Below are 24,392 nucleotides of genomic sequence, written 5' to 3'. Positions count from 1 at the left end.
TTTCTCTGTGTAGCCTTGGCTGTCTTGGACTCACTTTGTAGACCAGGCTGGCCTCGAACTCACAGCGATCCGCCCGCCTCTGCCTCCCGAGTGCTGGGATTAAAGGTGTGCGCCACCACGCTGAGGTTTTTTTGTTTTTGTTTTTTTAAGTTTTATTTATTTATTATTATGTATTCAGTGCTCTGCCTGCATGTACTCCTGCATGCCAGAAAAGGGCATCAGATCACATTATAGATGGTTGTGAGCCACCATGTGGTTGCTGGGAATTGAACTCAGGACCTCTGGAAGAGCAGACAGCGCTCTTATCTGCTATGCCATCTCTGCAGCCCCTAATTTAATCCTCCCCACCCCCCACCCCCCCACCCCCCAGACTGGGTTTCTCTGTAGCCTTGGCTGTCCTGGACTCACTTTGTAGACCAGGCTGGCCACAAATATTTCTGTGTTTTTTAAAGAAATAAAAATTTCTAAATTGTCACTACATTGAAGCACTTAAAAAACATTTGCTCTTTGCTTTAATTAAACTAAAGAAGTAATTTGTAAAAAGGAAAAAAAAAGACTACATCATACAGGTCATACAGGGACACAAACTAATGAATTTTTTTGAAGATTTATTTGTTATTTATATGGTATTCTGCCCACACGTGTGCCTGCCCACCACAAAAAGGCACCAGATCTCATTACTGGTGGTTGTGAGCCACCATGTGGTTGCTGGGAATTGAACTCGGGACCTTCGGAAGAGCAGCCAGTGCTCTTAACCTCTGAGCCATCTCTCCAGCGCCACACTAATGATTTTTTTTGTGTGTGTATTTGTGTGTTTTGTTTTTTGAGACAGGGTTTCTCTGTATAGCCCTGGCTGTCCTAGACTCACTTTGTAGACCAGGCTGGCCTCAAATTCAGAGGTCTGTTTGCCTCTGCCTTCTGAGTGCTGGGATTACAAGTGTGTGCTCCCTCAATACCTTTACAATAAAAGTCAAACTTTTGATACTAAAACCTCACCCACTGAATATCCAAATTGTCCTTTTTCTTTTTTCTGTTTCAGATGTGTATGTTTGTGGTACATGTGCATATGCATAACCTGTGTTCTCATGTGTGGTTAAAATGCTACATTTTGTGTTTCACTATCTTATCACAATTAAAGAGAGAACAAAAATGGTTGCCGTCGCCTTTAATCTCAGCACTCGGGAGGCAGAGGCAGGTGGGTCACTGTGAGTTCAAGGCCAGCCTGGTCTATAAAATGAGTCCAAGACAGCCAAGGATCCACAGAAAAACCCTGTCTCGAGAAAGAAAGGAAAAAAAAAATGTGGTTAAGGCTGTTGCCTAGTATGCATGTGGCCCTGGCTTCTAACGATAGCACCTGACAGCAGAAAATCAAAATAAACAAAGAAGAAGCTGGTTCACCTTATAATAAAAATGTGGACAGACATAGTAGTGCGTGCTTGTAACCTAGCACGCGGAGGCTGAGGCACACATGGTGAGCTGCAGGTCAGCCTGGGCTATATGATCAAACTATCAAGGGGGACGGTGGAGAGAAAGAGGGAAGAAAAAGAAAAACACTGCTAAAAAACAAAGAAATGCACGAACAGAAAAGAAATAAACTAAGCTGGGCAGTGATGCACAAGCCTTTGATCCCAGCACTTACACAGAAAAACCCTGCCTCGAAAAGCTAAAAAAGAAGAAGAAAAGAAACTTACCATTCAAGCCCACCCCAGTGGGCTTGACTCCCACCCCAGCCTCCCCCGTCTTTCCGGACTAGCCCTGTGTACCTTGAGCTCCTAGAACTCACGTCTGCACACTTCACATGGAAGGTGACCACTCAATCTTCTGAGCCTTATGTCCTCTTAGTTTGGCTGCAGGGGTCTAGATAGTGCCTCTATTTTAATCTGCTGTTATGTGATAGGCTACAGAGGCAAAAGTCAAAGTTCACAGGAATTAGGGACCTTAGTAATAAACATTAATGTCAGAAACGTTTATTATCTAAAAGATCACACAAAAGTTGGTGGGAAGGGGGAAGGTCGGCTGTTTCACATGAAACCTGGGTTATAAGGGCAGAGCTGCCTAAAGACATGGTGACTGGAGCGAACTGCAAGGACACTGGGAGTGGAGATGGCAGCCCAGGTCTGTGCAGCAGCACCCACCCGCAGCAACCTACAGGGCTGCTGCCCTGCTCGCCCCCTCTCAGCACAGAGGAAGCATGAGCTCACTCTTTAGACATGTTCTTGATGGTCTTGTGCTCCTTCATGGCTTTCTCCCAGTCACTGCCATTGAATTCCTCAGTGACCACACTCCGCACAGTGCCTTCATCGAGGCAGTGGGGGGCAATTCCTAGGGGCAAGGGAACAGAGAAAGGGGTTCCAACTGTGGGTAAGACCAGAGAATGTGTCAAGCCCTCACCTGAAAGCACCAGTATCCCACACGTGAGCTCCGAGTTCTGAGTGGCAGCCTACAAGGCTGACGTGTGGCCTGTTGGTGTACTGCTTGGCTTGGCCTACACCTTCAGCCTCCTGGATTATGGTCCTCACCTGCCACACGAAGATCACATGCCCTGAACGAGAGGCAGCCTTCAAAATCATGCTGACAGGCGCATGTCGGCCTTGTTTCGCTCTAAGGACTGGTTGTATCCACACCACCTCCCGATCAAGCAGGGCCTGAAAAGGTTCCTTTTTTTTTTTTTTTGGTTTTTTTTTTTTGGTTTTTTTGAGACAAGGTCTCTCTGTGTTAGCCTTGGCTGTCCTGGAGTCACTTTGTAGACCAGGCTGGCCTCGAACTCACAGCGATCCGCCAGCCTCTGCCTCCCAAGTGCTGGGATTACAGGCGTGCGCCACCACGCCTGCCTTCACCTCTCAAGTTATGGCATTACAAACGTGCATCGTAGCTGGTGTTCTTCTTTTTGTTTGTTTGTTTGTTTTGTTTTGTTTTTCTTTTAAATAGGGTCCTACTATGTAGTCCTGGCTGTCCTGGAACTCACTCTCAAAGAGATCCACTGGCCTCTGCCTCCCAAGTGCTGTAATCAAAGGTGTGCACTACCACACCTGGCTCTTTTTAAGTGTGTTGTTGTTGTTTACTGCAGCCCGCACATGAAATTGAGTGTACAGTCCGTGCAGTAGCACAGCCATTAGACAGGGGGTTTTTGTTGTTGTTTTCCAGGCAGGGTTTCTCTGTGTAGCCCTGACTGTGCTGGAACTGGCTACGTAGACCAGGCCGGCCTCAAAACTCAGAGATCTGCCTGCCTCTGCCTCCTAAGGGCTAGGATTAAAGAAACACGCCACCACCTGGCCCTTTTTTTTTTTTTCCTATCAAACTAAATTAATTTTATCTATCCATTTAGGGACAGGGTGGGGACCACGCACACCCGGCAAATGCCCACTCTGCCGCTGGGCTATAGCCACAGCCCTTAATTTTGTTTTCAAATAACACCGGCAGCTGCCATCATTCTGTCCTCTTCCCTCCTCTACAGTGTCGTGATTCTGGGTGTCTCCCCTGAACTCACAGGCCCAGTTCCCATCCACCTTCTTAAAAATTTGTTTTATTTTATATGTATAGGTGTTTAGCGGGCACATATGTTTGTGCGCCACATGCATACAGTGCCCACAGAGGCAAGAGCAGGGTGTCAGATCCCCAAGACTGGAGTTACAGATAGAGATTGAGACTCGAACCCTGGTCCTCTGGAAGAGCAGCCTCTCGCCAGCCCTAACCCACCTGTCTTCTCTCCGCCTGGTAGGTCTCCCCACAGCCCTACAGTACCAGCGATGAGAACCACCTGTAGACGGAGACTTGACCAGAGCCCACCAGAGGAATCCTGGTCTTCCAACACCTGTCCAACCAGCACTTGACACGTAAGCACCCCAGCCTCCGCAGGGTCCCAAGGCCTCAGATGCTGCCTTCACTCACCAAAGCCTCCAGGATTGGAGCGTGGAGTGTAGAAGCTCTGGACCCCACATCGCTTACAGAAGGTGTGCTGGGCTTTGTGCGTGTTGAACGTGTATGTGGTTATGCTCTCAGCGCCCTGGAGAACAGACACAAGCCGACAGAGAGACGGGGTGATGCTATTAGGAGCCAACCTTTTGAAAAGATTAGTCGGGGCGGCCTTTTGGAGAGTTTTCTGGGTTATTGGGACAGCTCCCATTTCCCAGAAGAGACTAAGCGCTGCCTGAAGACAGGGAGCCGCCGCTATTCCCCAGATACACTTCACTCTGGAGCCTGACGGTGCATGGGCCGCTTACGCCAACTGCGGACTGGAGGAACCCATCCTCCAGCCTGCACTGACGTACACTCAAACAGAGTGTTTTTAAAAATAATTTATTTATTTTCACTTTGTATGCATTGGTGTTTTGCCTGCATGCGTGCTTGTGTGAGAGTGTCAGATCTTGGAGTTACAGACAGTTGTGAGCTGCCATATGGGAATTGAACCTGGGTCCTTTGGAAGAGCAATCAATGCTCTTAACCACTGAGCCATCTCTCCAGGCCCAGAATGTTTTTTTTTTTCCTTTTGGAGACAGGGTCTCTCTGTGTACCCTTGGCTGTCCTGGACTCACTTTGTAGACCAGGCTGGGCTTGAACTCACAGTAATCCATCAGCCTCTGCCTCCCGAGTGCTGGGATTAAAGGCGTGTGCCACCACGCCCGGCCAGAATGGTTTTTTTTTTTTAAATAATTTATTAAACTTTATTTTATACGCATTGGTGTCAGATCCCTTGGAACTGGAATTACAGACAGTTGTGAGCAGGCATGTGGGAGCAGGGAATTGAACTCAGGTCCTTTGGAAGAGCAGATAATGCTCTTAACCACTGAGCCATCTCTCCAGCTTCCCAGACAGAATGGTTTTTAGAGTCAGAGAGTACAGGTGGCACCTGAGGGAGTGCCTTTCCATGTCTCCAAAAAGCACTGCTTAAGATCTTTTTTTTTTTCCTTTTTCCAGAGCTGAGGACCGAACCCAGGGGCTTGTGCTTGCTAGGCAAGCGCTCTACCACTGAGCTAAATCCCCAACCCCAGCACTGCTTAAGATCTTAAGGTGCTACCAACTATAATTAAATTATTTATAAAGGACAAACTAGGAAAAAACTCTTTGCCACATGTCATAGCCAAAGGGTTAGTTTTCTTTTTCTTTCTTCTTTTTTTTTTTTTTAATTTGGGAGAGGCCAGACCATTGTGGGTGGTGCCACCTTGGGCTGGTGGTCCTGTTTTGTTTTATAATTTATTTAATCTGATATGCATTGGAGTTTCTGCCTGCGTTCGTGTTTGTGTGAGGGCATCTCTGGGAGTAGAACTGCAGACAGCTGTGAGCCGCCGTGTGGGTGCTGGAAGTTGAACCTGGCTCCTGTGGAAGAGCAGCCAGCGCTTCCAACCACTGAGCCATCGCTACATCCTTAACAAACAATACGAACGTGAAACAGAAAAGTATGTGAACAGACAGTCGAGAGAATGAGAAGAACATAGGAAACGATGCTGGCCTTGATGGCCTATAAAATATTTCTCATTACTTGGTGAAAAAGATTAAAAACAAAAAACAAAAACCACCCCACAAATGTGAGGCTGGCGACGGCTCAGCAGTGAGAGCACCAACTTCAGGCAGCTCACAACTACCTGTAAGTAACTCCTGTTGCACAACCAGCCTGTGCCTCTAGCACAGTGTCACACTGGTGACGGATAAAGAGATGGCTCAAGTTTGGGAGCGCCGGCTGCTCTTCCAGAGGACCCAGCACGCACATGGCAGCTCATGGCTGTCTGTGGCTCTAGTTCCAGGGGGTCCGCCCTCACCACAGACACACATGCAGGCAGAGCACCAACGCACATGAAATGCCTGTCATCTCCAGAAGCAGTAGAAGGAGAATCAGCCTGGCTGTCTCAAAACAACAAACATTATCAACTCAAGAATTAAAGGAATAGGGACTAGTGAGATGGCTCAACAGGTAAAGGTGCTTTCCATAGGAGCAATGACTTGAATCTCACCCGAGACACCCTGGACAGGAGAAAGCCAGTTTCACAAAGCTGTCCTTTGGCCTCCACACATGTGTAGTGACAATTCTGGAATTTTGGTTTCTTTAAAAAACACAGAACTAAGCTGGGCGCCTTTAACCTCAGCACTCAGGAGGCAGAGGCAGCCAGATCACTTTGAGTTCAAGGCCAGCCTGGTCTACAAAGTGAGTCCTGGACAGCTAAGGCTACACAAAGAAACCTTGTCTCAAAAATCCAAAAACAACAACAACAAAAAAAGTTTTTATTTATTTATTTATTATGTATACAGTGTTCTGCCTGCATGTACAAATGCATGCCAGAAGAGGGCACTAGATCCCATTATAGATGGTTGGGAGCCACCATGTAGTTGCTGGGAACTGAACTTAGGACCTTTGGAAGAGCAGCCAGTGCTCTTAGCCTCTGAGCCATCTCTCCAGCCCCCTATGTTTTCATTTAATTCCAGGTGTGGAATATAGGGACACCTTGCAGCAGCTTGACTGATTTGCCTTATGCTCTGCGCGGTATGCGATTTACCAGCTGCAGACAGTTTCTGCGACTGTGTGATGTTTGGGATTCTGGGGACTTTTCAGAGGGTACATAAATGCTAGGGCCCTGAGAGGTGGTGGTGGATTGTTGGTCATAGTTTATTAAGTCATCCTGTGCAAAAAAGAAACAACAGGCCAGGCGTGGTGGCGCACACCTTTAATCCCAGCACTTGGGAGGCAGACGCGCTGTGAGTTCGAGGCCAACCTGGTCTACACAGAGAGACCCTGTCTCGGAAACCCGACGAAACAAACAGCGGAAGAAACTAGACACCCTGATGATAGAGATCAAGCTTGCCCCATGGAACTCAACGCCCCTAATCAGCAGGAAGTCGCTTTTTTTAAAAAAAGATTTATTTATTGATTACGTATACAGTGTTCTTGCCTGCATGTACACCTGCACACCAGAAGAGGGCATCAGATCTCATTATAGATGGGTGTGAGCCACCATGTGGTTGCTGGGAATTGAACTGGGGACCTTTGGAAGAGCAGCCAGTGCTCTTCACCTCTGGGCCATCTCTCTAGCCCAGCAGGAAGTGGCTTAATGGTAACGTGGCTCCCTCTCTGACTTTACTCCGGGATCTTTTCCCTTTTCCTCTCTCTCTCTCTTTTTTTTTTCTCCTTATCTATTGTTAGGGGCTTGAAAGGAAAGAAAAGGAGTGGAGAAGGGTAAAAGAGAGAACCCACAAAGTAGGAAAAGTACAGCTATACATGTGTGCTGTGTCATGTGCCCACCCCACTAATACATAGAAATTTTTAGTTAAAAAGTTGAAAGGAAGCCCAGTGGTGGTAGTGCAAGCCTTTAATCCCAGCAAGGGCAGGCAGATCTCTGTTGAGTTTGAGGCCAGCCTGGTCTACATAGCGAGTTCTAGGATAGCCAGGGTTACACAGAGAAACCCTGCCTCAGAAAAAAAGAAAGACCAACTAAGTTAGTTAAAGTACACCTATGGGCTAGGGACAGTGGTGCATAATCAAGGCCCTGAGTTCAATTCCCCAATACCTAAAAAAAAAAAAAAAAGACATGAAACTTGAGGCTAGCCTAAACTATACACTAAGACATCTAGGGAAAAAAAGATTTCAATGCCCTTAAAATGTCCTATTAATCTCTCTGCCCCTCATACCGTACAGAGAGCAGGCTAAAAAGATGGGGTAAGGGCTCAGCGGTTCTACCTCCCTGAACCTGCTCTTAAGTACTGACCTTCAGGAGTTTGAATCGAGAAGCTGGAACAATGAAGTGTCTATTCTGTTTCTTCTTGCAGATGCTGCAGCTACAGAAAGAGCAAAGGACAGTCTATGAGTCGCCATCTGCATGGTCCACATGCCCAAGCAGCCCAGCCCAACGCCTGTAGAACCAGCTGACCTCAAGCGGGACACCCAGTTCTCAGCACCATCCAGGGAAGGGGACTTAGGCAGCTGGTCAGGCCACCTGGAGCCTCTCTGCTCTTCGTGGCAGTAAAGCCTTCTGGTGACAGAGCCAGCAGGGAAGACCACACAGTATTCAGCAATCCTGGATTCACTTCTGCTCCCCCCGCCCCAGCCCTGAAGAGAACAAGGGACTTAAAAGTCACTCAGAAAACGAAGTACAGACACTGCTATATTCTCGTGCCTCTTTAGGTGGGCACACCAGGACCAAGGAAGGAACCTTAGGTTTCTTCTAGCTCCGCATAAGAAAACCAAACTCCAGCCGGGAGTGGTGACGCATGCCTTTAATCCCAGCACTTGGGAGACAGAGGCAGGCGGATCGCTGTGAGTTCAAGGCCAGCCTGGTCTACAAAGAGAGTCCAGGACAGCCAAGGCTACACAGAGAAACCCTGTCTCGCAAAACCAAAAAAAAAAAAAAAAAAAAAAAGAAAGAAAAAAGAAAAAGAAAACCAAACTCCAAGCCTTTTATTTAGAAATACAAAACTAGAAATTGAGTCAAATTTTGTTCTTTTCACACTTTAAAACATTCTGACTTAGTATACAGGACTCTCCAAGAAATTATGTCATGATGCTTCTTTCCAAATCTGGACTCTATTAGTGGCCTAGGCAGTTCTCCACTTGGGGAAACCCACAGTATTTATTAGTCATATAAAATTCAGGTACCATTAGCGGTAAAAAAGAATGGACCCTCTTGAGTAATTAAGTACATGCCAGCAGCCAGTCCAGAAGGCAAAGCCTGTCATTCCTGTTCAATTACAACACCAGGGAAGGGGCTAGGAAGCAGGCCTTCCACTGCTCTGAGTGGTGCCACAGGCCTCATGCCAAGAACAGAGCTTCCACCCGATTGTTCCCATTTGGCTTTCCCAAGGTGGCCAGCCTGATCCGCCACCTCCAAGGACCCCTGTACCAGCGGCTCAGTCGCAGGCGTGAGGCTATGAGCCACAGCCCTGGAAGCTCTGCTTCCTGTCTCCTCAGCTGTGCTGTGTAACTCTGGGGCACAATCACACACAGGCACAGGCTCTGGAACATACCAACTGCAGGTGTCACTCAGACTAACTCAGAATGTTCAGCCTTCCCCTATCGTAAAGAAATTATCAGACTAGTGAGATGGCTTGGCAGGTAAAGGTGCCTGCCACCAGCCAAATGATCAGGGGACCTTAGGATCAAGGACACAACAGACTCCCTCTGACAAGCTGTCCTCTGACCTACACACACACACACACACACACACACACACACACACACACACACATTCTCAAAATTTTAACTTTATTTTGTTCTTTGAGCTAGGAAGGGTCATGTTGAAATTCTTTATAGGACAACCGGATGCAGTTCATAAAAGAGGTTCAATATTTTCACTGTGAACTGTCTTGAATTTTATAAGACTGCAAAATAAAACATATAAAAATTTTTTTAAATTATCACTGAAAATTCAAAGTCATACACAAGGCAAAGAACAGAAGAATGAGCCTTTATGTCCCCAGTACGTGATGTAACGGTTATCAGCTCATGGTTCAACACTGTTTCATCTATCCCCGACTCCCCAGACTGGTCTGAAACAGCCTTTCTGCTCTTCGAGTCCTCTAAGGCAATCTGGGAAGATAAGATACTCACTTGCAGTCAAAGATGTGTAAGTCTGCTGATGCCCAAACTTCAAAGCGAACCGCTCCACAGTGGCAGCCTCCTGTGTGCTTCACCAGGCCCTGGTACTCACTAAATAAAATGGACACTAGAGCATAAGAATCTCTAACAGGCAGCCAGGACTTTATGGCGTGGCTCCTACACGCTGTCTTTTTGTACTTAAAAGAAAGCCAGGTTGGGACTTTCATAAAAGAGGTTCAGTATTTTCAGTGTCTATAACATACACTTTCTTTGCACAAAAGTTAGTTTAGTGGACATAAAAGCAAATATAATCAAGCATACAGCATGCTTATCTTTTCATGCTAATAGTTCTGGTTTTTTTTTTCTAGATCATTATCAGTTTGTTTCAAGAGAAAATATTGCCTCAAATTTTTGCTTTGTGTTTCTAAGGACTGGAGCTTTTTAAAAAAATTCCTTTTGACAGGGTGTCCTGCAGCTTAAGCTGGCCTCCAATTAACTATGTGGACAAGGATGACCTTGAACTTCTAGATCTTCCAACCTCCACCTTTCAAGCATTGGATTTACAGACATGGACCACCTTCTCCCTGGCTTGCTCCTGTTTCCCCTTCTTTTTCTCTCTCTCTCTTCTGAGAAAGGATCTTTGTGGCCCAGCCTGGCCTTGAAATCGCTGTACTCCTCTGACTGAATGCTAGGATTACAGGCCTGTTCTATGGATCTTTACGTCGTATCACTTAGACGGTCCAGTAGCTAGCATACAACAGGTATTCAAGGAATGTTATTTTTAAACTTTTTGTTTTGCTTTGTTTTTTGAGACAGGGTTTCTCTGTGTAGCCTTGACTGTCCTGGACTCGTTTTGTAGACCAGGCTGGCCTGGAACTCACATAGATCCACCTGTCTCTGCCTCCCCAGTGCTGAGATTAAAGCGTGTGCCACCACTGCCCGGCTTATTTTTTTAAATTTTAACTGATCTTTGTTTTAAATTTCAATTTATAGCCCAAGGATAAAATTTTAAAATGAAACACATATAAAGCTAAATAAATAGTCCGTTTCTGTGAGGATGCACCAAAACCAGGAGAACTACTTCTGGAACAAAGAGAAAAGAACATCTTGTTGTTTGTAAAAAGCAGTTCAGATTGCTAAGCAATTGTTAGCTTAATATAGCTGTACGACTAGGGTACTCGGTATTTCGCTGTAGCACAATGGTTAAAGGAGGAAGGGGTTCACATCTCACTTAACAAAGAGGGGGGCATCTGGCCAGTGTAGTTATCAGCTCTTTTCACAATAACGGACTTTGGAAATGCTCCTTAGGCAATCTAAGAAGTGGAAGCACTTCGGAAGCACGGATGGACCCGGGACCTCGGGTGAGAGTACAAAGCCTTAGCTTCGCATTTCCCCAGCAAGTCCGCCCGGGACATCGCTTTGCCCGCGCTTCCCTCCCGGATCAATAACCTGCACCCCGCACCCTCCCTCCAGGGAACGGCCCGGGAACAAGCGGCCTTGGCTCCCCAGGCCGCTAAATTCCCCTTCGACCTTTCCTCCCGCCCACCAAAGCACGTGCAAACACCGGCAAAACGGTCTCGGTAGCAGGGAAGCGGTGGAGTAGCTGCCTCTTTCACCCAGAGAGGCCTCCCGCGCACGCAGCCGACACCATCCCCAGCAGCACGCCAGGGCTGCGGGAGCTGGCCCCGGCTCCGCAGCCAGCCTCGGGTCCCGCCGCCCGTGCCCACCTCGCCGGTGCCGGCCCCGCCACACTCACAAGGTGTCCAGCAGCAGCTTGGCGGCGCCCTCGAAGCTGAGCCTCTGCCGCTTCTGGAACGTCTCCCAGCGCTCCCGCTGCTCGCCCAGGTCCAGCGCCGACCCCGAGGCGGCGGGGGTGTCCGCCGCCGGCAGCTCCTCGGCCGCCGCCTCCTGGGCCCGCGGCGGCGGCTTGGGACGCGGCTTCGTGGAGGGCTGCAGACCCGCCGCCCCGCCCCCGCCCCGGGCCCGAGCCCTGCTCCCCTGGCGTCGTGTCGGGCTTTCGCGGTCGGTCAGGGCCCCGGAGGCTCCGGAGCGCCGCTGCTCCCGCGGCTCGGTGGACACGGCACTCCGAGTCCGCCGCATGCCTCCCTCAGCCCGGCGCGCAGGCCTCCCAGCTCTACGCGCCCCTGCTGGCCGAGGCGTGTCCCCGCCTCCGACAACGTGAAGGCCTGGGGGCGGGGGGGGGGGGTGCGCGGCGCTCCAGAACAGGCGTCCTCGGGGCCCCGCGGCGGCCGGCAGCCCATGGGCCGTGCGTCAGGTCCGACAGCACTGCGCCTCCACCTGCGCTTGCCGGTAGCCGCGCGGGTTTGATCAGCGAAGGCGCTTCCGGTCTCCACACGGTCGAGACCGGGGCCTGGGTCAGGCCTCACTTCATTGCCAAGCCAGAGCCGACAAGCTTGAGTGACTTAGTGGTCTCCAAGGTACACGACCGACCTTGCAGAAGCCACCATCACCTAATAAGAGATACGGAATGTAAATAGTCTGGCACCTGCTACTTGAAGCATAAATAACAGCTGGGATCAGTTTGATCAATGGTCAACAGGTTTTTCTGTTTTTGCAGAACTGGGAATAGGATAGAGCCTTGTGCAAGGACTCTACCACTGAGCCACATTCCCCACCTGATTTTGTTCTCAATTTTAAGTAAATGAATGAATCCAGGATTACATTCCATTCATATGCTTTTGCAGAATATGGTACTGGAGTTTAAAGACAAAGATCCTAAGGACCACCCACTGGGGCATCCGAGATAGAGATAGAGATGGAGACTCCAGTCTCCAGACTCTTAGTTGTTCTCACATTGTCCTGCATTTTTCCTTTTCAAATTTATTCTTATTTCTATTTTTGTTAATTTGTAAGTCTGCTAGCATATAGAACCCATTTATTTTTGTAATAATGAAAATACTGATTATGGCCTGGCATAGTGACGCACGCCTTTAATCCCAGCACTCGGGAGGCAGAGGCAGGTGGATCCCTGCGAGTTCGAGGCCGGCCTGGTCTACAAAGCGAGTCCAGGACAGCCAAAGCTAACACAGAGAGACCTTGTCTCGAAAAACAAAAACAAACAAAAAATACTAATTATGAGTTTTCCCAAGCATCGTTTTATTAGTTTGTAAATCTCCATTAAGTTTAACACAAAGTTCTCAGTACCTAAAACTTCCTAGATACATAATGTTTTGCTGTTTCCTTTGAGTTGCAGCTTACATAAAACAAAGTGCCCATATCTTTTCTTTTTTAAAATAATTTTATTAATTTATTCATATTTAAATTGTTAGCCCATCCCATGTATCCTCCCATTCCTCCCTCCCACTTTCACCCTATTGCCCTCCCCTATGACTGTGACTGAGGGGGACCTCCTCCTCCTGTATATGCTCATAGGGTGTCAAGTCTCTTCTTGGTAACATGCTATCCTTCCTCTGAGTGCCCTTTTTTTTTTTTTAAGATTTGTGTTTATAGTGTTCTGTCTCTATGTGATCCTGCATGCCAGAAGATGGCACCAGACCAGACATCACTATAGATGGTTATGAGCCACCATATAGTTGCTGGGAATTGAACTCAGAACCTTTGGAAGAGCAGTCATTAATCTTTTTTTTTTTTTTTTTTTTTTTTTTGGTTTTTGGAGACAGGGTTTCTCTGTGTAGCCTTGGCTGTCCTGGACTTGCCTGGTAGACCAGGCTGGCCTCGAACTCACAGCGATCCACCTGCCTCTGCCTCCCGAGTGCTGGGATTAAAGGCGTGCGCCACCACGCCCGGCCTTAAGCAGTCATTAATCTTAACCTCTGAGCCATCTCCCCAGCTCCAAGTACCCATATGGAGTGTGTGTGTGTGTGTGTGTGTGTGTGTGTGTGTGTGTGTGTGTGTGTGTTTTGTTTGTTTTTTGGTTTTTCGAGACAGGTTTTTCTGTGTAGCCCTGGCTGGCCTCGAACTCACAGTGATCCTGCCTCCCAAGTGGTGGGATTAAAAGCATGTACCACCACGCCCAGCTGAACGTACAGTTAAGTCTAACACTGTTCAACATTTTGGAAATCGTTCATTCTGTATGTATCATTTATTGATGTCAATATGTATGATCTGTTTTTGTCAAAACGTGACACAAGCAAGAGTCATCTGAGAGGCAACAACTGAAAAAAAAAAAGCCTCTATCAGATTAGTGGGTAGGCAAGTCTGTGGGTCATTTACTTGATTCATGGTTGATGGGCAAATGGGCAGTGCCACCCCTGGCAGGTGGTCCTGAATTGTGTAAGAAAGTAAGCCATGGGGAGCAAGCCAGCAAAGCAGTGTTTCTCCAGGGCCTCTGAGTCATTTCCTGCCCTGATTTTTCTCAGTGAGTATGACCTGGGAGTTATTCTTTCTGAAGTTGTTTTTGGTAATGGCACAAAAATAGGGAGAAAATTAGCACATAAATATTCAAGCACAGGCCTTTAATCCCAGCAGGCAGGTTGATCGCTGAGTTCAAAGCCAACGTGGTCTACAAAGAGAGTTCCAGAATAGCCAGGGCTATTACACAGAGAAACCCTGTCTCAAAAACAAAACAAAACAAAAACAAAACCTATATATTAGGGGTTGGAGAGTTAGCTCAGTGGCAAGGATTCGGTCCCCAGATCTGGGGAGGGTGGTGAATATTCAACATGCATGTTGAATATATATACACACACATACACACACACACATACATATACACTAACACTTATTTGTTGTGTGTGTGTGACATATGTGTTTGTGTAGGTCAGAGGTCAATTACGGGTGTCTTTCTCCATGGTTCCCGACCTTAGTTTTGAGATAGGGTCTCTTACTGAAATGGAAGCTCACCTATTAGAAGGTCGCTGAACTCAAGATGACCACTATTCCTAGCATCCTTCACTTTTCTACTGATGAGCAAGGCGATTTGTATTAGTTTATCAGGGGCTTACAGTTGCAGAGGGTTAGAGTCTGTGACCTTCGTGGCAGGGAGCATGGTGGCAGGCAGGCAAGGATGGCACTGGAGCAGCATCTGACAGCTCACATCTGATTCAAAAGCAGCAAGCAGAGAGAGACTGGGTTGTACTGGGCATGAAACTTCAATGCCCACCCCCAGCGCCATACCTCCTCCAACAAGGCCACGCCTCCTAATCCTTCCCAAACAGTTTCACCAACCGGGGACCAAGCATCCAAACGTTGTGTATGGGGGTCATCCTCCTTCAGACCCCCAGGCCTGCCTACCCACCAATGTGATGGAGACATTTTTTTCAACCGAGGTTCCTTCTTCCCAGATGACTCTGGTCTGTACTGACAAAAAAAAAGCTACTCAGTACAGTCTGATAAATAGTTGTGTCTTTGCTGGACATGCATGTTGAGCAAGTATTCCCTAATGGCAGCTTGTCTTTCCACTTCCTTAACAACATCTTTATTTTGATGAAGTTCAACCTTTGAATTCTTTTGTTTTCTTTTTTTTTTTTTTTTTCCGAGACAGGGTTTCTCTGTGTAGCCTTGGCCATCCTGGACTCACTTTGTAGACCAGGCTGTCCTTGAACTCACAGCGATCCGCCTGCCTCTGCCTCCTGAGTGCTGGGATTACAGGTGTGCGCCACCACACCCGGCTAAACCTTTGAATTCTTTTACATGGAACTCTGCCTACCTTGAAAGTCATGAACATTTTCTTGTATTTCACAGTTAAGTTCTCATATTTATTTCCTTTTTTTTTTTTCTTTTTCTTTTTGTTTTTCAAGACAGGGTCTCTCTGTGTAGCCTTAGCTGTCCTGGATTTGTTTTGTAGACCAGCCTGGCTTCAAACTCAGAGATCTACCTCCCTGAGTGCTGGGATTTACAGGTGTGGGCCACCGTGTCCAGGGCCGTATATCTATTTTGTTTTTAAAGATTTATTATTATGTATACAGTGTTCTGCCTCATATACACCTATAGGCCAGAAGAGGGCATCAGATCTCATTATAGATGGTTGTGAGCCACCATGTGGTTGCTGAGAATTGAACTCAGGACCTTTTGAAGAGCAGTCATTGCTCTTAACCTCTGAGCCATCTCTCCAGCCCTCTATTTTCTATCTCAAATAGATTTATTATTTTTGACTACGTGTATGAATGCTTTACCTACACTCACGAACACTGCTTGCATGTTGGTGCCCACAGAAATGAAAGGTGTCAGATTCCCTAGAACTGGAATTAACTATAGTACAGATGATCATGATCCATCGTATGGCGCTGGGAACTGAACTCAGGTCCTCTGCAACAGCACGAGTGCTCCTAATCTCTGAACCATCTCTCCAGGCTCCCTCAAATTAATTTTTTATATATGGTATGGCCAAAAATCAGGTTCTTTTCCCTCTCACTTAGATATCCAGTTGTTTAATCACTATTGGTGTATTGAAAACCACATGTGTGAACACACATACACACTGAACTGCATTCTCTGTCAAGTATCAACTGAGCCATCCATGACCTGTGGTCTATCTTAACCTCCCACTCTCTTCCACTGCTGTATTTTACCAATCTTCACACTAATACCACTGTCTTTAAATCCTTATTTGTAAAGTCAGATAAAGTTCCCTTAAATCCAAATCCCCAGTGCCCATATGGCTGTGCACACCTATAACCCAGTGCTGGGGGGGGGGGGTTGGGGCAGAGACAGGATTTTTAAAAATGTGTCAATAATATGGATAACTGCTAAAACTTGATAGAGAAAACAAAATGAGATTTGCACTTATACATTAGGAATCATAAAGAAAATATAACCACAGAGACAGAATAAACTTGCTAAATGTGGTGGCACAGATTTGTAATCCTAGCCCCTAGGGAGGCTGAGGCAGAAGGGCTACAACTTAAGGCCAGCCTAGGGTACAGAATAAGACCCTGAGATTCTGTCTCAAAATAAAAAGTAAAATAAATAAATAAATAAATAAAATGGCCGGGCTTGGTGGCACACACCTTTAGTCCCAGCACTAGGGAGGCAGAGACAGGCAGACTGCTGTGAGTTCGAGGCCAGCCTGGTTGATAAAGTGAGTCCAAGACAGCCAAGACTACACAGAGAAACCCTGTCTCAAAAAAACAAAACAAAACAAAAAGTAAAAAAGTGGGCCAGCGAGATTGCTCAGAAGGTAAAAGTGCTTGTCACACAAATTCAAGCCCTGGAACTCATAGTGGAAGGGAAGAACTAAGATGCCTTTGACCCCTACCCTTCCCTTCTCTGTGTGTTTTGTTTTTTGAGACGCGATTTCTCTGTGTAGACCTCACTATTCCAGAACTCACTCTCTAGGCCAAACTGACCTAATTCAGAGATTTATCTGCCTCTGCTGGGATTAAAGGCATGTACCACTGTGGCCCAGTAAAGTAAGATCTCCTTTTTTCTTTTTTTTTCAAGACAGGGTTTCTCTGTGTAGCCTTGGCTGTCCTGGACTCACTTTGTAGACCAGGCTGGCCTCGAACTCACATCAATCCGCCTGCTTCTGCCTCCCAAGTGCTGGGATTACAGGCATGTGCCACAATGCCCGGCTTGGGAACTGAACTCTTATATTTTTGGTTGTTGAGCCTAGCCTTTAATGGCTGAGCCATCTCTTCAGCCCAGATCTCGTATTTTTTTATCTGCATCATTACTGAATGCTTTTCCCTTTTAGTAGCATTCACGAGTCCGTTAAACTATAGCTTCTATTTAATATGGACTGTCTTCTAAATCTATCTACTTCTGTAGCAAAGTGAAGTCTTCCCTACCAGAAATGACAAATTTTGCCTGCATTCAAATTCATAAAAACAGAAAATAAAAGTCAGGTTACTAGAGGTTGAGGGAGAAGGGAAGGGGGAGGTATTTAATGGCTTCAAGGTTCCTGTTTTGAGATAGTGTCTCATGTAGCTCAGACTGTCTGAAGCTCTCTATGTAGACCAGACTGGCCTTGAACTCACAGAGATCCGCTTGCCTCTGCTTCCTAAAGGAATGAATGAGCCGCCACCACCCCTGGCTTAAAAGTTCTATACTTGGCTAGGTGCTCTGGAGGCAGAGACAGGAGGTTCTCTGAGGTTTTTTGTTTTATTTTGTTTTGTTTTTCCAAGACAGGGTTTCTCTGTGTAGCCCTGGCTATCCTAGACTCTCTTTGTAGACCAGGCTGGCCTTGAACTCACTGAGATCCAGCTGCCTCTGCCTCCAGAGTACTAGGGTTAAAGGTGTGTGCCACCACATCCACCTGCCTTGGTTCTCTGAGTTTTAGTCTAGCCTGGTCTACAGAGTGAGTTCCAGGACAGCCAGGGTTACACAGATAAACCCTGTTTTATTATTATAATAATAATAATAACAATAATAATAATAATAACAACAACAACAACAACTCATTCATGAAAACAAACGGGGCCAGGTGTGGTAGTGCATACCTTTATTTATGTTATTAAAGATTTATTTATTATTATATATACAGTGCTCTGACTGCATGTACACCTGTTAGCCAGAAGAGGGCATCAGATAACAGTCCAGATGGTTGTGAGCCACCATATGGTTGCTGGAAATTGAACTCAGGACCTTTGCAAGAGCAGGCGGCGCTCTCAACCACTGAGCCATCTCTCCAGTCCTGATGCACACCTTTAATCCCAGTACAGGAAGGCAGAGGCAGGTGAATCTCTGAGTTTGAGGCCAGTCTGGTCTACGAAGAGAATCCAGGACAGCCAGGCCCCTGTTACACAGAAAAACCCTGTCTCAAAAAAAAAAAAAAAAAAAAAAAAAAAAAAAGAAGTGGGAACTGGATAGATGGCTCAGTGTTTAAGAGTTCTGGCTGCTGGTCCAAAGGACCCAGGTTCAATTCCCAACACCCACATGGTAGCTCACAACTGTAACTCTAGTCCAGGCTTTCTTCTGGCTTTGGGAACTACAGCACAAAGTACACAGACATACATACAAGTAAAACAACCACACACATAAAGTAAAAATAACAACATATTCTTAGCACACGCCTTTAATCCCAGCACTCTGGAGGCAGAGGCAGGTGGATCTCTGAGTTTGAGGCCAGCCTGGTCTACAGAGTGAGTTCCAAGACAGCTAAGGCTACACAGAGAAACACTGTCTAGAGAAACCAAGGAAAAGAAAAGAGAAAGCAGCATTTTGTCCTAGAGTAGTTAAGTGCATAGAGATCAACGCAGAGCAATACATGTGTGGTGTGAAGGGGAAGTTGTGTTTCTGGAGAGAGCTTTTGTGTTTAAGATGAAAAGTTCTGAAGCCAGATAGTGAGGATTATTCCACAGGGATATGAACATTTTTTAATAAAACTGAGATTCACATCTCCAATGTCTAAAAGAAAAAAAAAATGCAGCCTGCCAGATGGCTCTATGGGTAAAAGTGTTTGTCACCACCCCTGATGACCTGCATCTGATTCCTGGAAACCACATAGTAGAAGGCAAGAACCAACCAACTTCTTCAAGTTGCCCTCTGATCTTCACATGTCCATTGTGGCTCACAAATACATGTAATTGTTAAATTTTACAAAAGATAGAAAGGAAAAGTGAAGTTAAATTCCTACAATTTCAGTACCAAGGGGAGGCTCAGGCAGAAGGATAGTGAGTTCAAAGCCAGCCTGGCCAACATAGTGAAACTCTGCCTCTCAAAAACAAACACTATTACCAAGCCAGGTGTGGTGGGGCACGCCTTTACTCCCAGCACTCAGGAGGAAGGCAGATCGCTGTGAGTTCCAGGCCAGCTTGGCCTACCCCAGTACTCAGGAGGAAGGCAGATCGCTGTGAGTTCCAGGCCAGCCTGATCTACAGAGTGAGTCCAGGACAGCCAAGGCTACACAGAGAAACCCTGTCTCAAAAAGCCAAAACCAGGCCAGGCGTGGTGGCGTACGCCTTTAATCCCAGCACTCAGGAGGCAGAGGCGAGCGGATCGCTGTGAGTTCGAGGCCAGCCTCTTCTACAAAGTGAGTCCAGGACAGCCCAGGCTAATACAGAGAGACCCTGTCTCGAAAAACAACAACAACAACAAAAACCAAAACCAAACAAACCAAACCAAACCAAACAAACAATATGCTTAAAATAGTAATTTTTATGTATATTGTATCTTACCACAAATGAAAGAAAAATGAATGTTTTTAAAAAGGATTTATTATGTACACAGTATTCTGCTGCATGTACGCCTGCAGAGAGCACCAGATCTCATTACAGATGATTGTGAGCCACCATGTAGGTGCTGGGAATTAACTCAAGACCTCTGGAAGATCAGCCAGTACTTTTAACCTCTGAGCCATCTCTCCAGGCCCCTAATGTTTTTGTTTGTTTGGTTGGTTGGTTTTTGGATACACGATTTCTCTGTGTAACCTTGGCTATCCTGCTGTCCTGCTTTGTAGACCAGGCTGGCCTCGAACTCTCAGCAATCCGCCTGCCTCTGCCTCCCAAATGCCACCACCACCAGGCCTGTTTTGTTTTTTAATTATTTTTTAAGATTTATTTATTTATTATGTATACAATGCTCTGCCTGCATGTTTACTCGCAGGCCGGAAGAGGGCATCAGATCATATTATAGATGGTTGTGAGCCCCCATGTGGTTGCTGGGAATTGAATTCAGGACTCCTGGAAGAGCAGGCAGTGCTCTTAACTGCTACGCCATCTCTCCAGCCCCTAATTTACATTTTTTCCTGAGACAGGGTTTCTCTGTGTAGCCTTGGCTGTCCTGGACTCACTTTGTAGACCAGGCTGGCCTCGAACTCACAGCGATCCACCAGCCTGTCTCTGGAGTGCTGGGATCAAAGGTGTGCGCCACCATGCCCAGCTCAATTAAAAATTGTTATGTGTTTGTCTGCACACATTATGTGTAGGTGTCTACAGAAGCCAAAAGAAGGTGACAGATGCCCTAGAGCTGGAATTACAGGCAGCTGAAAGCCACCCCATAAAGTGTTAGTAATTGAATTGTAGCTCTCTTCCACAGCAGCACAAGCTCCTGATTCTGAGACAGAGTTTCTCTGTGTAGCCTTCACTGTCCTGGACTCACTTTGTAGACCGAGCTGGCCTCAAATTCACAGTGATCCACCTGCCTCTGCCTCTCGAGTGCATGTGCCACCACAACCAGCCTTCCTATTTAAATTCCTAAAGTCAACATGTTGGTCTGGTGATGCAAGACACTTGGACTGACTCCCATGTGGTGTGCTCACAAAACAAAACAGGAGCCCAGCTGGCTGCCGTGACCCACACCTGTAATCCCAGCACTTAGAGGGGCGGGGGTGGGGGAGTAGGGCCAGGCCTGGCTGGCCTATAAATGAATTCCAGGACAGCTGGAGCTACATAGTGTGATCCTGTCTCAAAACAAAAATAAAACCAAGAACCCACAGAACAGGCCAAAGTGACAAAACAAAACCCTTGACAAATCTGTACTGGATTTCAGAAAAAGGGATTCTGAACACAGAATGGTGTTCGAGGGATCTGCTTCCTACAAACACTGCTCCACACGTGCCTTTTTTTTTTTTTCTTTCTTTTTTTTTGGTTTTTCGAGACAGGGTTTCTCTGGGTAGCCTTGGCTGTCCTAGACTCTCTTTGTAGACCAGACTGGCCTTGAACTCACAGCGATCCACCTGCCTCTACCTCCCAAGAGCTCACACATTCTTTTTGTTTGTTTTTGGTTTTTTGAGACAGGGTTTCTCTGTGTGGCCCTTGCTGTGCTGGACTTACTTTGTAGACCAGGCTGGCCTCAAACAGTAATCGGCCTGCCTCTGCCTCCTGAGTGCTGGGATTAAAGGTATGCTCTACACATTCCTAATTGGGGTAATAGGACTACAGAAATACAGAAACAGGCTGAGTGTGGTGGCACATGCCTTTAATCCCAGCACTCAGGAGGCAGAGGCAGAGGCAGAGGCAGAGGCAGAGGCAGAGGCAGACGATCGCTGTGAGTTCAAGGCCAGCCTGATCTATAAAATCGGGAGTCCAGGACAGCCAAGGCTACACAGAGAGACCCTGTCTTGAAAAATCAAAAAAAAAAAAAAAAAAAAAAAAGAAATACAGAAACAGAAAATAAATCATGACTCTTATATGCAAATGTGCTTTTCAGCCAGGATTTGGGCCAGAGATGGTCATACAGCCACTAGAGGGAAGGAGACGCTGTGTCACATACACTGAGCAGGCAGAGGGACAAGGCAAAGGGCACCATTGTGTAACTGGATACTTGAGCTTCCTGTAGGAAAGAAAGGCATCTGACAGGCAGGGTACTTTGGCCAGGCTGTCCCCTCACCCACAGAAGCCACATGTTTTAGCTCACATGACCAGGCCTCATCTCATTTCCTGGCACTTTTGAAAGTTTTTTGGTTCTTTGAGACAGCATTTCACTGTCCTGGAACTCACTCTGTAGACCAGGCTGGCCTCAAACTCACAGAGCTGCCTGCCTCTGCCTCCTGAGTGCTAGGATTAAAGGCGTGCGCCACATCTACCTGGCTCCCTGGTATTCTTTACCTCAATCTTTATTTCCTTTTTATCAAACTGTCTGTGGTAAAATACTACCTCCGAATTTACATAGCATTATTAACTTTCATGACAATTAACAAAAGTACCTTAGTAGACTGATGATGGTAAAGAAATAATACTCACCAGGTCTACAAAACAAGTCCAGGACAGCCAAGGCTACAAAGAGAAACACTCTAAAAAAAAAAAAAACAGCCGGGCGTAGTGGCGCACGCCTTTAATCCCAGCACTCGGGAGGCAAAGGCAGGCGGGTTGCTATGAGTTCGAGGCCAGCCTGGTCTACAAAGTTAGTCCAGGATGGCCAAGGCTACACAGAGAAACCCTGTCTCAAAAAAACAAAACAAAACAAAAAAAACCAAATGGCATGGGGAGAACAGGTTACCCAAATTTTAGCATGATTGATTAAACTAATAATGTTTTTTCTTGTTCTCATGTATTAATACATAGATATGACAGTTTTTTAGAGTTGGATCAGCAGTGCCTTTCTTTATTTTTTAATGGTTTTTTGAGACAAGGTTTCTCTGTGCAGCCTGCTTCTGCCTCCCAGAGTGCTGGGATTACCGGTGTGCATACCAGGCTGTAAAATGGTTCTTTAATCATTGGAGAAACATTTGTTGAGCGCAGTGCTAAGTCACTGAATTTCTAATCTCAAGATTTACACTGTCTTTCTTTTAAAAAACAAAAACAAACAAAAACTGCTTACAGAGGGCTAGAAGGATTGCTCAGCAGTTAGGCGCACTGCCTGCTCTTCGGGAATAGTGGGCTCAATTCTCAAGCCTCCACGTGAGAACTCAACAGTCTATATAGTCCCAGCATATCTGGCACCGTCCTATGAGTGCCTCAGATACCAGGTACACAGGCAGTATATTGGCATATCTATAAGAGGAAACACTCATACACATAAAATAGTAATTTCAAAAAGAATCTGTTTATAGCACTCGGCATACGGGAGACAGAGCCAAGAGGATCTCTGTGCGCTCCAAGCCAGCCTGGTCCACACAGTAGTTCCATGCCCACCAGGGCTACATAGTGATGCCCTGTCTTGATTGGGTAGGGGTAGGGGGCAACACATGACCAAATAACAAAAATATACCATGAAAAAAACACTGCAGGAGTCCAGAAGCCATCCTTATGTAGCATTATTGCTGTGACCAAATAAGCCACTTGGACAAAACAATAAACCAGGAAGCAGGAAGGCTGTTCTGGCAATTGCTGGAACTTACCCCAGTGAAGTCATCACAACAGTCATAAGATCTGCACCCCAAAATGTCTGACTCAGGATGTACTCTGCTTGGTGGAAACAAGGTCCAACTCATGTACCCTAATAAAAGTGAACTACTATGTAAAATAGACATTTTCTAAATTCAATTTAAACTCTACCCGTTCTGTATTCTACAAAGCAGACAGACATTGGGCTGGGGAATCAAACTGGGGCTTTTTGTTCAAGCTAGGCGGACTAGCTATATTCCTACGTTTCATCTGGTTAGGTTAATAACTAGTGAACCTTTACAGAATGAAGTTTACCTAATTTGTTAACATTCCTAAACTTCTTACTGTACGGAGGAGGCTGGGAGCCAGTGCAGACAAAGCTATTTTCAAGGTTATTTACCGGGCCAACCTCGTGACTCCGCATGACGCGGCGATCCATGCAGTCCTGCTAGTTCCTTGTTTATCTCGATGAGGGAAAAGCAGCCACACCCAGGACCTCTGAACCTAGTACTGAGGTCCTAGGATTAAGTACTCACAACCCTTCCTTTGCACAACTGGCACCCCATTGGGAGAGGTGGGTGCACCCCAGGTACTGAGTCCAATGGGTACGTCTTTCCTTTGTTTGGAGAATGCCTAAGAGGAAGTGGACTGTGGGGCCGGCGGGGCCCGGTCCCGAATCTCTCACTAAGCCCTCAGCCTCCAGCCCCGCAGCTGCCCCACCCCACCCCACCCCGCTCCAGGCCCAGATGTGAGCCTCGGGCAGCTAAGAACAAAACAAAGAAAAGCACTATGGATGCGGAACCATCAATGTCCACACCGCAGAGGCCAGAGCGAAACTAGCGTCCGTCCAGTGCGAACAGCGTGGGGTCGCAATTCACCCTATGGCGGGCTCGCCGAGCTCGGGGTGGGAGAGGAGCACGCGGGGCTCCGGGGGTGGGGTGGGGGTGGGGGAAGGGTTCCGGACGCGGGAAGAAGAGACCTCCCCTCCCCCCTTCCAGGCAGGAGGCTTGAAAGCCGTTGCACATGCGCACTCAGTTACTTAGCAACGTCACGTTAAACTGCCGCCCCCTGGAACCACGCCCAGCAACAACGAGCGGCCCGCGTCCTCCACCAATCAGCGCCCGCCTCATCTTTGTCTCCTCACCAATCAGCGCTGGCGCCGTAAGGAAGTTTCCAGCGCTTTCGAGGGAGGGCCCTCTCACTTGGATTCATCCGCCCGATAGTTTTTCCCTTTTTTTTGTACAAAAGGG

The 24,392-nt window shown here is 46.8% G+C and overlaps 2 protein-coding genes across 9 annotated transcripts in view; one reads left to right on the top strand and one right to left on the bottom strand.

The window, feature by feature from the left end:
- Positions 1 to 7,890, top strand: part of PIGL (phosphatidylinositol glycan anchor biosynthesis class L) — a gene marked incomplete at both ends in the record, with an annotated part of 59,817 nt that extends 51,927 nt beyond the window's left edge. Inside the window, 2 exons of one of the 2 annotated variants that reach the window (XR_014775248.1) lie at positions 3,719 to 3,833; positions 7,753 to 7,890. Coding sequence is in view for 1 of the 2 variants with exons in the window: in XM_084760927.1 (XP_084617053.1) it covers positions 7,753 to 7,842 (90 nt within the window). The remainder of the gene's footprint in view (positions 1 to 3,718; positions 3,834 to 7,752) is intronic. The other variant, XM_084760927.1, reaches the window with a different exon arrangement.
- On the bottom strand, positions 1,952 to 24,058 carry CENPV (centromere protein V). Of its 7 annotated transcripts, none has more exons than XM_084760921.1 (8): positions 23,157 to 23,850; positions 14,342 to 14,536; positions 11,274 to 11,988; positions 9,530 to 9,628; positions 7,854 to 7,955; positions 7,692 to 7,761; positions 3,889 to 4,003; positions 1,952 to 2,322 (listed from the first exon to the last, which is right to left on the bottom strand). In XM_084760921.1, exons 3-8 carry the CDS (start codon positions 11,615 to 11,617, stop codon positions 2,198 to 2,200), a joined length of 855 nt encoding a protein of 284 aa, XP_084617047.1. In that variant the 5' UTR covers positions 11,618 to 11,988; positions 14,342 to 14,536; positions 23,157 to 23,850; the 3' UTR covers positions 1,952 to 2,197. The 7 variants fall into 7 exon arrangements, 5 of the variants coding, with proteins under 5 accessions (XP_084617047.1, XP_084617049.1, XP_084617048.1 ...); XM_084760923.1 differs by having other exon boundaries at positions 14,443 to 14,536; XM_084760922.1 differs by having other exon boundaries at positions 23,543 to 23,850.
- Positions 24,059 to 24,392: the final 334 nt, after the last annotated feature.

The sequence above is a fragment of the Acomys minous genome, assembly GCF_964271855.1.
Source record: "Acomys minous genome assembly, chromosome: 16".
In the NCBI taxonomy this organism is placed as follows: Eukaryota; Metazoa; Chordata; class Mammalia; order Rodentia; family Muridae; genus Acomys; species Acomys minous.
The sequence above is the reverse complement of the archived record's forward strand: the minus strand, read 5'-3'. Positions and strand labels throughout refer to the sequence as shown.